This window comes from Dromiciops gliroides, chromosome 1, assembly GCF_019393635.1.
Source record: "Dromiciops gliroides isolate mDroGli1 chromosome 1, mDroGli1.pri, whole genome shotgun sequence".
NCBI lineage: Eukaryota > Metazoa > Chordata > Mammalia > Microbiotheria > Microbiotheriidae > Dromiciops > Dromiciops gliroides.
This window is the reverse complement of record NC_057861.1, coordinates 706,912,825-706,925,555: the sequence shown is the minus strand read 5'-3', so window position 1 is coordinate 706,925,555 and position 12,731 is coordinate 706,912,825. Positions and strand designations below refer to the sequence as shown.

General features: G+C 42.7%; 1 protein-coding gene across 2 annotated transcripts in view; it reads right to left on the bottom strand.

Annotated features, from left to right (window-relative positions):
- Positions 1-12,731, bottom strand: part of TMEM40 (transmembrane protein 40) — a 29,081-nt gene that overhangs the window by 9,751 nt on the left and 6,599 nt on the right. For both annotated transcript variants that reach the window (XM_043976874.1, XM_043976875.1), the window contains exons 2-5: positions 3,343-3,478; positions 2,134-2,301; positions 1,515-1,568; positions 134-187 (exon numbers count right to left, since the gene is read on the bottom strand). In XM_043976874.1, coding sequence (XP_043832809.1) covers positions 134-187; positions 1,515-1,568; positions 2,134-2,301; positions 3,343-3,478 — 412 coding nt within the window. The remainder of the gene's footprint in view (positions 1-133; positions 188-1,514; positions 1,569-2,133; positions 2,302-3,342; positions 3,479-12,731) is intronic.

Below are 12,731 nucleotides of genomic sequence, written 5' to 3'. Positions count from 1 at the left end.
GCAAATGACTTATTCTCTCAGCCTCAGTTTCCTCACCTGTACAATGAGGGGGTTGGACTTAATGACCTCCAAGGTCCTTTCCACCTCTCAATCTATGCTCTTATAAAATGTCTGTTAAGTTGAATTGAGTTACCTTCATAGAGCTGAAGTTCATCCTTCTTAATCTTTGACTCATCTTTGACTTTATCTGGATAAAAACACAAACATTTATTATGTGCAAGGCACTTTACTAGGCACCAGAAGGGAATACAGAGATGAATAAACCTTGCTCGCTGACTAGAGTTTGCAGTCTAGCAAAAGAGATGAACTATGAATCCAAATAATCGGAATAAAAGGACAATGTGAAAGGGGAGCAAATGTGATCAAGGGGCATTACACTCTGGCTGGGGCTCAAGAACAGTATCATGGGGAAGACAGTGTCTGAGCTAGGCCTTAAAGCCTAGCTTCTTAAACTGTGGGTCATGACTCCATATGGGGTCACATCACTGAATGTGGGGGTCACGAAAATTTGGCAACAGCAAAAGGTTATCTGTACCTATTTTATATATCTATACATCCAGGGTCACATAAAAATTTCTTGGGCAGAAAAAGGGTAATGAGTGGAAAAACTTTAAGAAGCCCTGCCTTAGAAGGTGGGAAGGAACTGGATGGGGTGGGTGGAAGAGGAGCAAAGGGGGAGGAGGGGAGTGGAAGGAGGGAGAACATTCTACACCAATGTTTCTAGGAGGCGCCATCCCAAGGAGGAAGAGAAGACTTGGTCTGTACATTGGAGGGTAGACCTAAGAGGAGTGGACACATTGTGTTCAGCTCAATACGAGGAAGAATTGACAATTGGAACCTTCCAACAATGGAATGGATTCTCCTCCCAGGAAGAGTTTCATCAGAAATTGGGTGACCACATGTCAGGGATACTTGTAGAAGAGATTCCGGTGCTCAAAAAAGGTTCAAACAAAATAACCTACAACCTCTATTCTAACCAGGCTTTGATTGGCCAAAATGTAAAGGACATTGGGAACAGTTGTGATCAAAACCTTTAGCAGGTTAAAATAGTTAAGCAAAGCATCAAGTGAGCAAGAACAATTAGTCAATTAAAAGGTGAACCTTGGGCCTGGACCTCCTTGGTGTCTTCCCAGAGGATGGCCTCCCCAGCAACTTCCTGGGGTCCCACCAACAAGCCAACACACTGGGATCTCTCCCTACATGTGACTTCTGTCCAAAAGTCAGAAATCTTTTCCCAGCTCTTCTACTAAGGTCTTCTATTCACTCTCCTACAACCTCCCAATTGAATTTGTCTTAAGAAGTTGACTTGGTCCAGCCTCAGATGCTTGACACTTACTAGCTGCGTGACCCTGGGCAAGTCACTTAACCCCCATTGCCCCGCAAAAAAAAAAAAAAAGTTGACTTGGGAGCCAACTTGTGACTGCCCCTGTTCAGGATCACGACCATAACTCTGCTTCCAACTCTAAGGGTCTCTAGTGGTTGGTATTCCCCCCTTCCACTTCAAGTGAACTCACCTGGATGGGGCTTTTTGTCAGTCCGATGGATATGGTCCTCATCACTGTTGCTATCTATAAGAACAGAGTCCAGGATAACCACAGAAAGTCAAAAAACCTTTTTTTTTAAATTAAAGAATAAAAATTTTTTTTAATTAAACAAAAACAGAATTATTACTAAACAACCACAAAAGTCAGGGCTATGATTCAGTGGCCTCGGACTTCTGAAGAGGACTGAGACAAAGAACACAAGGCAAGAAGTGTATATTATGGAACAAATGAAAATACTGACCTATTCAAGTGGGTATAAAACTATACCCAAAGCTGCCCTAAACATTCTTAGCAGAGGATTATTTACTGACAACAGTGGCTAGGGAAGGGATCATCAGGATAATATGGCCTTGCAAGAAACAGAAAATCTCAATCAAAACTTTTTTTGTTGTTGTTTTTGTTTTTAGTGAGGCAATTGGGGTTAAGTGACTTGCCCAGGGTCACACAGCTAGTGAGTGTTAATTGTCTGAGGCTAGATTTGAACTCAGGTCCTCCTGACTCCAGGGCCGGTGCTCTATCCACTGAGCCATCTAGCTGCCCCTCAATCAAAACTTTTTCAAATGTAGACCCAAAGTGAAAATTGTTTTACCTGATGATGATGAAGACGATGATGATGACGATGACGATGACGAGGATGAGGATGAAGATGGCTTTGGTGGTGATGGGGGAGTTGAAGAGGGAGGGGGAGGAGTGGTATTTGTATATTCTCCTTGTGAAAGAGGATGCTCCTCTTCTTCATGGACTTTGGTTGTTTTTTCTGTGAAACATATAAGACAGTGGACTTTGCTCAGGCTTGCCTTCACCCTCTTCTATCAGATGCCAGGGATTGTTAGAGAGTTTCTGGCTTTTCTACCCAACCAGGAGTTTTCCTGAACTTTGGTGAGTAGAGGGGCACTTGGCCATTACAGAGTGGGCCTCAGCTTCCCTCTCTGTAAAATAGAGATAATAATGCCAGTAGTGCAGACCTACAAGTGAGGCATTTATACCATATGATCTCTAATTTGGTCTCTAATGAGTTCGTACTATATGACCCACCTCCCAAATTCCATGAATCTGAGGAATAATTAACTTACTACTTATTTTATCAATATTTCTGCCCCACAACTACAATTTATTAGGTAACCTTGAGAGCCCTTGGGCCTCTAATGAGAAAAGGACAATAGTTTTAGTGGGATAGTCATCACTGGACATGACTCCAACTTGGAAGTCCCAATAATCCCCCTTCAAGGTGATTCTAAGCCTTTATTTCCACTCCCACTCCCAAATCTTTGATCTATCCCAGAGTGGTTTCACCAGTGGGTTTTTCGATAAGACAAATTCAACAAATATTTAAGAAACATTCATGGTGTGTAGAGGATTATGCTAAGGGAGTTAAAAATGTACTTAAATAAGACCTAGGGACTTTAGGGTCTTCAGCATTATCTCCTGTAAAGGGAAAGGGAATAGAATTAACTCTTTCCCACAGTCCTTATTCCTGGGCCACAGGGCAGCCTCTTTCAGATGACTATAAAGTCTAGGCTTATCCCCACCCCAACCCAAATATTCAGGAGCTCCAGAGTCTCCATCCTGGGATGTAGATGATAGTTTAGGAAATTCCTGCTTCTAGAACTCTTGAGGAATGAGGTAAAGGAATACAAGGAAGCTCCCCAGGCTTCAGGCCACAGGGCTAATGGCAGCAGAAAGATATGCTGGGCCAAAGTCATCCTCCCCCAAACCCCTGGCAAAGATCTCCTTCTTCCAGAGGCCATACAGCCTGATCCTCGCCTCTTCTGGAAATCAGAGGTAGAGCTCATCTAACCTGGTTGTTCAGTATCTTTCTGGATTGGCTTGTGCTCATCCCAAGGTGGAGGGGGTGTTCCTGAAGTGGCCATGGCCTTCCCTGCAGAAATCACAGTGGTGATAATGCTGGACTCTTCAGTTCCGTGCGATACACTCTAGAATAATATAGTAAGAAAAACACTGCACATGGAATCAGAGGACAACAGGTTCAAATCCTGACTTTGATATCAAATCCTTATGATCTGGGACAAGTCCCTTCCCCTCTGCGGGAAGAGGGGAAAGATAAGACAACACAGGTAGAGAGGGAATATGCATTTATACAGCATCTACTAGGTGCCAGGCACTGTGCTAAACCCTTTACAAATATCTCATTTGATCCTTACAACAACCCTGGGAGGTGGGTGCTATTATTATTCCCATCTTATAGCTGAGGAAACTGAGGCAAACAGAGTGTAAGTGACTTGCCCAGGGTCACACAGCTACTAAGTGGCCGAGTTCCAATTTGAATTCAGTTCTTCCTGACTCCAGGCTGGCACTCTGTGTACTATTGCCAACCGACTCTAAAAGCATTTTGCAAGTCCTATATAAATGTCAGCTATGATTATTATTTATTGTTTTTATTCCCGAGAGAGACAATATGGAGCAATGAGGAAAGTGCTGAAGTTTGAGTAAGGATAAACCTGGTCTCCAACCTGATACTTGTCATCAGCGGCTGTAGATTCAATTATCACCTCTATGCTGATGATTCTAAGATCTAACCGTCCCATCCGAACCTCCCTTCTAATCTCTAGACTGGAATCTCCAATTGTATAGTAAATATCCCAAACCGGATGTCCTCTACCCATCTTAAACTCAACATACCCAAGAAAGAAGTCATTATCTTTCCTCCCAAACCTTCCCCTGTTCCAAACTTCCCTATGACTGTTGAGAGAACCACCCAGTCACCCAGACATGAAACCTAGTTGTTATCCTTGACTCCTCACTGTCTCTCCCCCTCTCCCCTCATATCCAGTTTGTTACCATGTCACTTGGGTTTTACCTCTGTAGCATCTCTGATATATGCCCCTTTCTCTCCTCTGACACTGCTATCACTGTGGGACCAGTCCTCATCACCTATCGCAATAGCCTCCCTTCCTCTCCAATCCACTCTATCCTACACTCAGATGTCTGTCAAACAGTATTTATTAAGTACCTACTATGTGTCAGGGACTGCACTAAGTGCTAGAGATAACAATGGAAGGCAACATGAAAAAGCTATGTTTAAATAAGATACATACAAGATAAAATGAGGGTAATCTGGAGGAAAAATGCAGAGATTAAGAAGGACTATGAAAGACTTCTTGCAGAAGATGGGACTTCAGCTGAGACTTTGAGGAAGTCAAAGAAACTAGAAAGCAGAGATGATGAGGGAAAGAGTCTCTGGTGAAAATGCCTAGGCTTGGAAGGTGGATTGTCTTGTTCAAGGAACAACAAAGTATTCAGGGTCACTAGATTGCCTAGTGCAAGGAGGGGAAGAAGATAGAGGAAGACTGAAAAGGTAGGAAGGGGCCAAGCTATGGGGGACTTTAAAAGCCAAACAGGATTTTATGTTGACCTTAGAGGTCATGGGAAGCCACTGGAGTTTATTGAGTAGGGGAGCGACATGGTCAGACTTGCATTTTAGGAAGGATTCACTGGACTGGGGAGAGACTTGAGGCAGGGAGACCAACCAGGAGGCATATTATGTTATGTCATGTCACGTCATGTCACATCATATTCCAGGTGTAAAGTACTAAGAGCCTACATCTACATGGTGGTAGTTTCAGAGGAAAGAAGGGGCAGTGTACAAGACATGTTAGAAAGGTAGAAAAAGCAGAGTTTGGCAACTCTTTGGATATGGAGAGAAAGAAAGAGAGACAGAGACAGAGAGACAGAGAGAGATCAACGATGACACCTAGGTTTTGAGCCTGAGTAACTGGGAAGATGGGAGGATTTGGAGGGGGGTACCCTGAACAGTAATAGGGAAGTTAGGAAGGAGGGGAAAGGTGGTTGGAGAAGAAAGATAAATTCAGTTTTGGACACATTGAGTTTAAGATGTGTATAGGATGTCTGAAACTAGTAAAATGTACAGTAAATGTGTACAATTTGAGATGTCTAATAATAGGTTGTAGCTGCAAGACTGAAGATTAGGAGAGAGGTCAGTGGACAATAGATTTGAGAATTATCTACATAGAGACGATAATTGAACCATGAGAGCTGACAAGATCATCAAGTGAAATAGTACAGAGGGAGAGAAGTCCCAGGACCAAGCCTTGGGAGCACCTACTCTTAGTGAGGCTGATGTGGACAAAGAGACAGAGAAAGAGTGGTCAGACAGATGGGAGAGTAGAAGAGGTCAGTGCCACAAAAACCTAGAGGGGACAGTCTTATGAAGAAGAGGTCACCAAGAGCGTCAAAGGCTGCCAAGAGGTCAAAAAGGACAAGGACTGAAAAAAAAAGGTCTTCAGTTTGTCAACTAAGAGATCTTTGGTCTCTTGATGAACTAAGGAAAGAACAATTTTGATGAATGGTGACATCTGAAGGTAGATTGTAAGGGGTGAAGTAGAGAGTGATTGCGTGTATAGCCTACTTCAAACTGTATACCTTCTCAATGCCCTTAGAGAGAAGGGAACTGGGGGAAGCTAGTTGGCTCAGTGGATAAAGCACCGGTCCTGGATTCAGGAGGACCTGAGTTCAAGTCTGGCCTCAGACACTTGACACTTGACACTAGCTGTGTGACCCTGGGCAAGTCACTTAACCCTCATTGCCCCTCAAAAAAAAAAAAAAAAGAGAGAGAGAGAAGGGGACTACAAGGATAGGCTCCTCCTCCTCCTCCTTCTAATAATTTTTTTCAATTACATGTAAAAACAATTTTTACATTTGTTTTTCAAAATTTTGAGTTCCAGATTCTCTCCCTCCCTCTCCTCCCCTCCCCCCTCATTGAGAAGGTAAGCAACTTGATACAGGTTATACATTTGTAGTCATGCAAAACGTATTTCTACACTTGTGTTGTGAAAGAAAACCCAGACCAAAAAAAAAAGACCCAAAACCCAAGAAAAATAAAGTTGTTTTTTTTAAAGTACACTTGGATCTGACAGGCCACTTCTAAATTGATACTGATCTTTACCCACATTCTTTGGGTAACCTCCTACAGTAATTTGCTCCTCCTCCCCTCCAATAAAAACTCCTACTTGCTCCAGGCTAATCTTATCTAAATATTCAGAAGAAAAGAGCAAATTCAATTAATTCCAATAAGGTGTGGAAGACTGGTTAACTCCTACTCTCCAGGAGGTTATTTGCATGATTAAAGGGACTAACTAACTCATTTGTGTGTGCTAAATACCTACTGTGAATGGATGTGAAATTTCAGGCCAGTTGACAGTAAACTGAAAAATTTTAAGCAGTATGGAGAAAATCCTTGGGGGAAACTTTTCCACATACCTCTGACACATGCCAATGTGACCTTGGGCCAAGGACCTCACCTCCCTATACCTCACCTTTCTCCTATAAGCTAAGGTCAGAATAAATCAATAGATTTATACACAAGCATTGATTAGGGCTTACTCCCTGTCAGATAATTGAGCTAAGCTCTGAGGATACAAAGGGGAAAAAAAATAATAGTTTCTGCCCTCAGGTAACTTACATTCTTTTTTTTTTTTTTTTGCGGGGCAATGGGGGTTAAGTGACTTGCCCAGGGTCACATAGCTAGTGTCAAGTGTCTGAGGCTGGATTTGAACTCAGGTCCTCCTGAATCCAGGGCCATTGCTCTATCCACTGCGCCATCTAGCTGCCCCCTGAAGCTTAACATTCTATCAGAGGCAATAGCAAGTATGGAATTGTAGACTTGTAGTGTTGTTGTTGTTCAGCCATGTCTGACTCTTTGTGACTCCATGAACTATATCACTTCCGGCCTTTCTATCCTCCACTGTCTTTCAGAGTCTGTCCAAGCTCACGTTCATTGCTTCCATGACACCATCTCTCTCATCCTCTGCCATCCCCTTCTCCTTTTACCTGCAATATTTCCCAACATCAGGGTCTTTTACAATGAATCCCATCTGCTTGTTCTGTGGCCAAAGTATTTAAGCTTCAGCTTCTGTATTTGACCTTCTAGTGAATAGTCTGAATTAATTTCTCTAAGTATTGACTGATTTGATGCCCTAAGTATGCACACACAAACACAAAGTATATACAAAATAAATGAATTCAGGGGCAGTTAGGTGGTGCAGTGGATAGAGCACCAGCCCTGGAGTCAGGAGTACCTGAGTTCAAATCCAGCCTCAGATACTTAACATTTACTAGCTGTGTGACCCTAGGCAAGTCACTTAACCCCAATTGCCTCACTAAAAAATCAATCAATCAATCAATCAAAATAAATGAATTCGAGGTAATTTCAGGAAGGAAGGGATTAGCAATTGGGGTAATGAGGAAAGGCTTTATTGATAGAAGATGGTGCTTTGAGTTGAGCTTTGAAGGAAACATGAGATTTTTTTGGGGGGGTGAGGCAATTGGGGTTAAGTGACTTGCCCAGGGTCACACAGCTAGTAAGTGTTGTCTGAGGCTGAATTTGAACTCAGGTCCTCCTGACTCCAGGGCCGGTGCTCTATCTACTGCGCCACCTAGCTGCCCCAAAACATGAGATTTTAAGAAACTCACTGCAGATTCATTCCTCCCATTCAATTATGGGGTCCGTTCCCTTAAACTACATCACATAAGATCCATCCTATGTGCACCAAACATGGGCCAATACACTGAGGGCTCTTCCAGGGGATCCAAAGCCTTGCTCTCCAGTCCTGAGCATTGGCGATAGATTCAAGCCAAGTATGGTAGGTGACAAGCAGTAATTACAGTTATGCATGGGTTATATATAGATCAGATATAATTAGACATTGACAATGACACAGGGGAAGCTAATGGAGCTCTCTCAGACTTAATAGTACATTCCTCAGACTCCTGGGCTATTTTGAGCTTCTGAGGGATTTGGTTTCTCTAACTAGAGTCATGTGAAGATTGGGGAGTGGTAAAAAAAAAAAAATTAATAAATAACACATGGTCCCAGTGCCTGGAAGATCAGTACTTTGACCTTTGCATTCTGCCCAACGTCCTGCCCTTCAATGGCCTTTTATCCTACATTTAAGAGTTCAAGACCTCCCCTCCCCTCCTTCCCCCACCCCAGGATGAAAGCACCTGATAATTCTCTAAGTGACTCTGAATGTTTTCTTTGTCTATCCTGGCAATACTTAAATTTTAAAGGAAGATAGGGAAAAGGAAATGCTAAATGCAAAGGAATGAATCACTAATGATAGAATTTCAGTCATTAACCCTATAATAATGGGGTGTCTTTGGGTGGGTGGGAATTAGGGCCTTGCCCGAACTTCTCAAATTAGACCACATATGTGGGGAAATAGTATAGCCAGTATGGAATTCAAACCCAGGTGGTAACGAAGGAAGAAAGGAAGTGGGGAGGGGAGGAGAGAAAGACAGAGACGAAGGGAGGGGGGGAGGAAGGAAGGAAGGAAGGAAGGAAGGAAGGAAGGAAGGAAGGAAGGAAGGAAGGAAGGAAGGAAGGAAGGAAGGAAGGAAGGAAGGAAGGAAGGAAGAAAGAAAGAAAGAAAGAAAGAAAGAAAGAAAGAAAGAAAGAAAGAAAGAAAGAAAGAAAGAAGGAAGGAAGGAAAGAAGGAAAGAAAGAGAAAGAAAGAGAAGGAAGGAAAGAAGGAAAGAAAGAAAGAAAGAAAGAGAAGGAAAGAAAGAAAGAAAGAGAAAGAAAGAGAAGGAAGGAAAGAAGGAAAGAAAGAAAGAAGGAAGGAAGGAAAGAAGGAAAGAAAGAGAAAGAAAGAGAAGGAAGGAAAGAAAGAAAGAAAGAAAGAGAAGGAAAGAAAGAAAAGAAGGAAGGAAGGAAGGAAGGAAGGAAAGAAAGAAAGAAAGAAAGAAAGAAAGAAAGAAAGAAAGAAAGAAAGAAAGAAAGAAAGAAAGAAAGAAAGAAAGAAAGAAAGAAAGAAAGAAAGAAAGAAAGAAAGAAAGAAAGAGAAAGGCAACATCCCATTATTTCTACTTCAGGCTACCCCAACTCCTTAAGCACATAGAATTCTGTGCCTTCTGCCTCCTGTGTATTTCCTCCCTTCCCCACTTCAGAACCTATGGATTCTCAGGGTGATGAAAGTTTTAAATTTGGAATCTTCCACCCTACCTGGATTCTCTGCCTTTAATTCCCTGAGGGACCTTGGACACACCTCTGCTTCCTGGGACTTACGTTTCCCACCTGTAGAATGGTGGGGGTTGGACTAGATGATACCCAAAGTCCCTCTCTCCTTTAAAAGCAGGACATTCTAAATCCTGGTCCCTTTGAGCCATTTAAATATAGAGTTCCAGAAAAATAAGTTTTCCTTTCAAAGAGTTCCAAAGATGGGCTAAAGAAAATTATTAGGTTCCTTTTCCCCACTCCTGCCCATCTTCCCAAGAAAATAGTGGGAGATGAATTCTCTAAGGTTAAATTGCCCCAGTAGAAGAAGACTCCAAAAGGAGTCTCTCTGAGTCTCTGAATGTAAAGTTTTAGTGTTATCACAATAAAGGCTCTTGGGAGAAAGAGAGAGACAGAGACAGAGACACGGAGATACAGAGATGCTAGAGACAGATAAATGATAGTTTGATATGATAGATTGATAAGTGCTAGATAAAGGTCAATAGATGATAGAGATAGATTAAGACATAGACAAACAATAGATAGAAAATGATTGATAGATGCTAGATAGAAAGAGATAGAAAGGGAGATGGATAAAGATAGACAGAGATTGTAGAGATAAATACTCCAAATCCTGCAATCCCATCCATCCTCTCTCCCAAGGGGAGATGGGATGACTTGGTACCATGGAAAGAGCCTTATATAAAGTGTCTGGGAGGTCTGGTTCCACCACAAACTCACTGGATAAACCTGGTGATTCACTTCCCTGTTCTGGGGCTCCTGTTTCTCATCTGTAAAATAATGGGACTGGATTATCTCAGAGGTCTCTTTTAGCTCTGAGACAACAGTCCTAGCTCATATTAATATGCCACTTTACAGTTTAATAATTAGAAGCTAGGTGGTGTAGTGGATAGAGCACTGGACCTGAAGCCAGGAAGACTCATCTTCCTGAGTTTAAATCTGGCCTCAGATACTTACTAGCTGTGTGACCCTGGGCAAGTCACTTCACTCTGGTTGCTTCGGTTTCACCACCTGTAAAATGAGCTGGAGAAGGAAATGGCAAATCACTCCAGTATCTTTGCCAAGAAAACCCCAAATGGGGCCACAAAGAGTTGAACATGCTGAACAACAAAATGGGCTTAAACAAACACTTATAGAGCTCATCAAGATTTACAAAGCACTTTATGGAGTCTCACAATGATCCTCTGTAGTAGGTACCAGATTCATTCCTATTTTACAGATCAGGAAGTTGAGGCTGAGAAGCAGAGATTTGCCGGTGTTCACACCTCTAGCGAGTGACCTCAGCAGGATATGAGCCTTGGTCTTCCTGACTCCAAGTCCCAGGCTCCATCTACCAGCTACACTGTAGCATGCCTTACAAGTTTAAAAAAGATGCCACCTTCACGGCCAGCCTTTAAAGTAGATAGTACAGGCATTATCCCCCATTCTAAAGACTCTCCCCCTGGGTCTGGGAAGTTAGTATAGAATGGAAGACCTCCCCCACCCCTACTCCCTCACCCGCCCTGCCCAGGAGACAGGTGGAATCAGTGCATAGACGCCCACACACTTGGGCCCAGAGGGGAGAAACACTTCTCTGTGTCCCCAAGAAAAACCCAGTGTTCATCTCACAGTCAGGACTGTTCCCAAAGAATCTTGGAATCCTAGCTGAAGGAAACCTCAGGGACCACCTAGCCCAACCCACCCAACTTAGTCCACAAAGATCAGCCAGAAAAAGAATTCTCTTTCAGACTGATCCAACTAGGGGGTCACACTTGTGGTTGCAGGGGTCTTTGTCCTGTAAGCCCAGATCTTAGGCCCAAAGGGAGTAATTAGACTAAGAGGCTTTAATTATTTAAAGTGCATTAATAGGGGCAGCTAGGTGGCCCAGTGGATAGAGCACCGGCCCTGGATTCAGGAGGACCTGAGTTCAAATCCAGCCTCAGACACTTAACACTTACTAGCTGTGTGACCCTGGGCAAGTCACTTAACCCCAATTGTCTCACTAAAAAAAAAAAAAAGAAAAAGAAAAAAAGAAAAAGTACATGAATAGCTTTTGGTCATCACTGGATCCTGAATGAGAATACACCAAGGCCCACTCTGGTGGGGAATCTGTAGGTCTAATTAACCCTTCCAATTGGATGAGTTGTTTATTCCCATTGGGAGGCTGTCCTTATTGACTTTTGTATATGACTCTAGGTGGGGGCCTGGAGAGCTGCACCTATTTACATTTGCTGAGGGTTTAGACAACTTTTCTTGGAGTTTGTTTATATTTAGTTAGAGGGTGTTTTGTAAATTTGCCTAGTTGAAGCAACCTTTTTAGATCTTGAACTTGACCCAGACCTTGCATTTGGGGCCAGCATGCACCTGGACCAAGATGGCGACAAAGTCCACTTTTGGACAGCTCTGACCATAAGGAATTTTTTCCTGGTGTCAAACCTAAATTTGCTTCTTGGCAACTTCCAGGCCTAGCTCCTGGTTCTTTCCTCTGGGGCCAAGCAAAACAAATTGAAGGCCTTCTCTCTGTGCCAGTTTTTCAAACATTTAGTCTTCTCTCCAGGTCCTATGTCAACCTGTTTGCCTTTCTCTTCTGCATAATCTAGAATGTATCAAAGTTCTACTTCCTCTTCTTCTTCCTCCTCCTCCTCCTCCACAATCAGGGTTAAGTGACTTGCCCAGGGTCATACAGTTTAAATGCTCCTTAAAAGATCATGTGACCCAAACTGAACACCATTTTGATCCAGTTTAATCTAGACAGGGGACAGCATTATGTAAATAATGTCTTTTGTAGGAATTTCCAAGGGGAGTCCATTTCCCTTGTACCTTTCTGGTTCTCATATTACCTTTTGTTTTTTGTTTTTTGTTTGTTTGTTTGTTTGCAGGGCAATGGGGGTTAAGTGGCTTGCCCAGGGTCACACAGCTAGTAAGTGTCAAGTGTCTGAGGCCAGATTTGAACTCAGGTCCTCCTGAATCCAGGGTTGGTGCTTTATCCACTACACCACCTAGCCGCCCCTCATATTACCTTTAAAGGCTAGAAGTAGACATGTGGGAGGGAGGATATTAATAATATTAATAATGGCAATTGATAATATTATTAATGATTAATAATAGCTCACATTTATGTAGCATTTTATCTCTTTGAGAATGCTTCCATGTGTGAATAGGGAGATGGGCTTGGGTTCAGGAAGTCCTGATTTCAAATCCAGCTAATAGCCTTT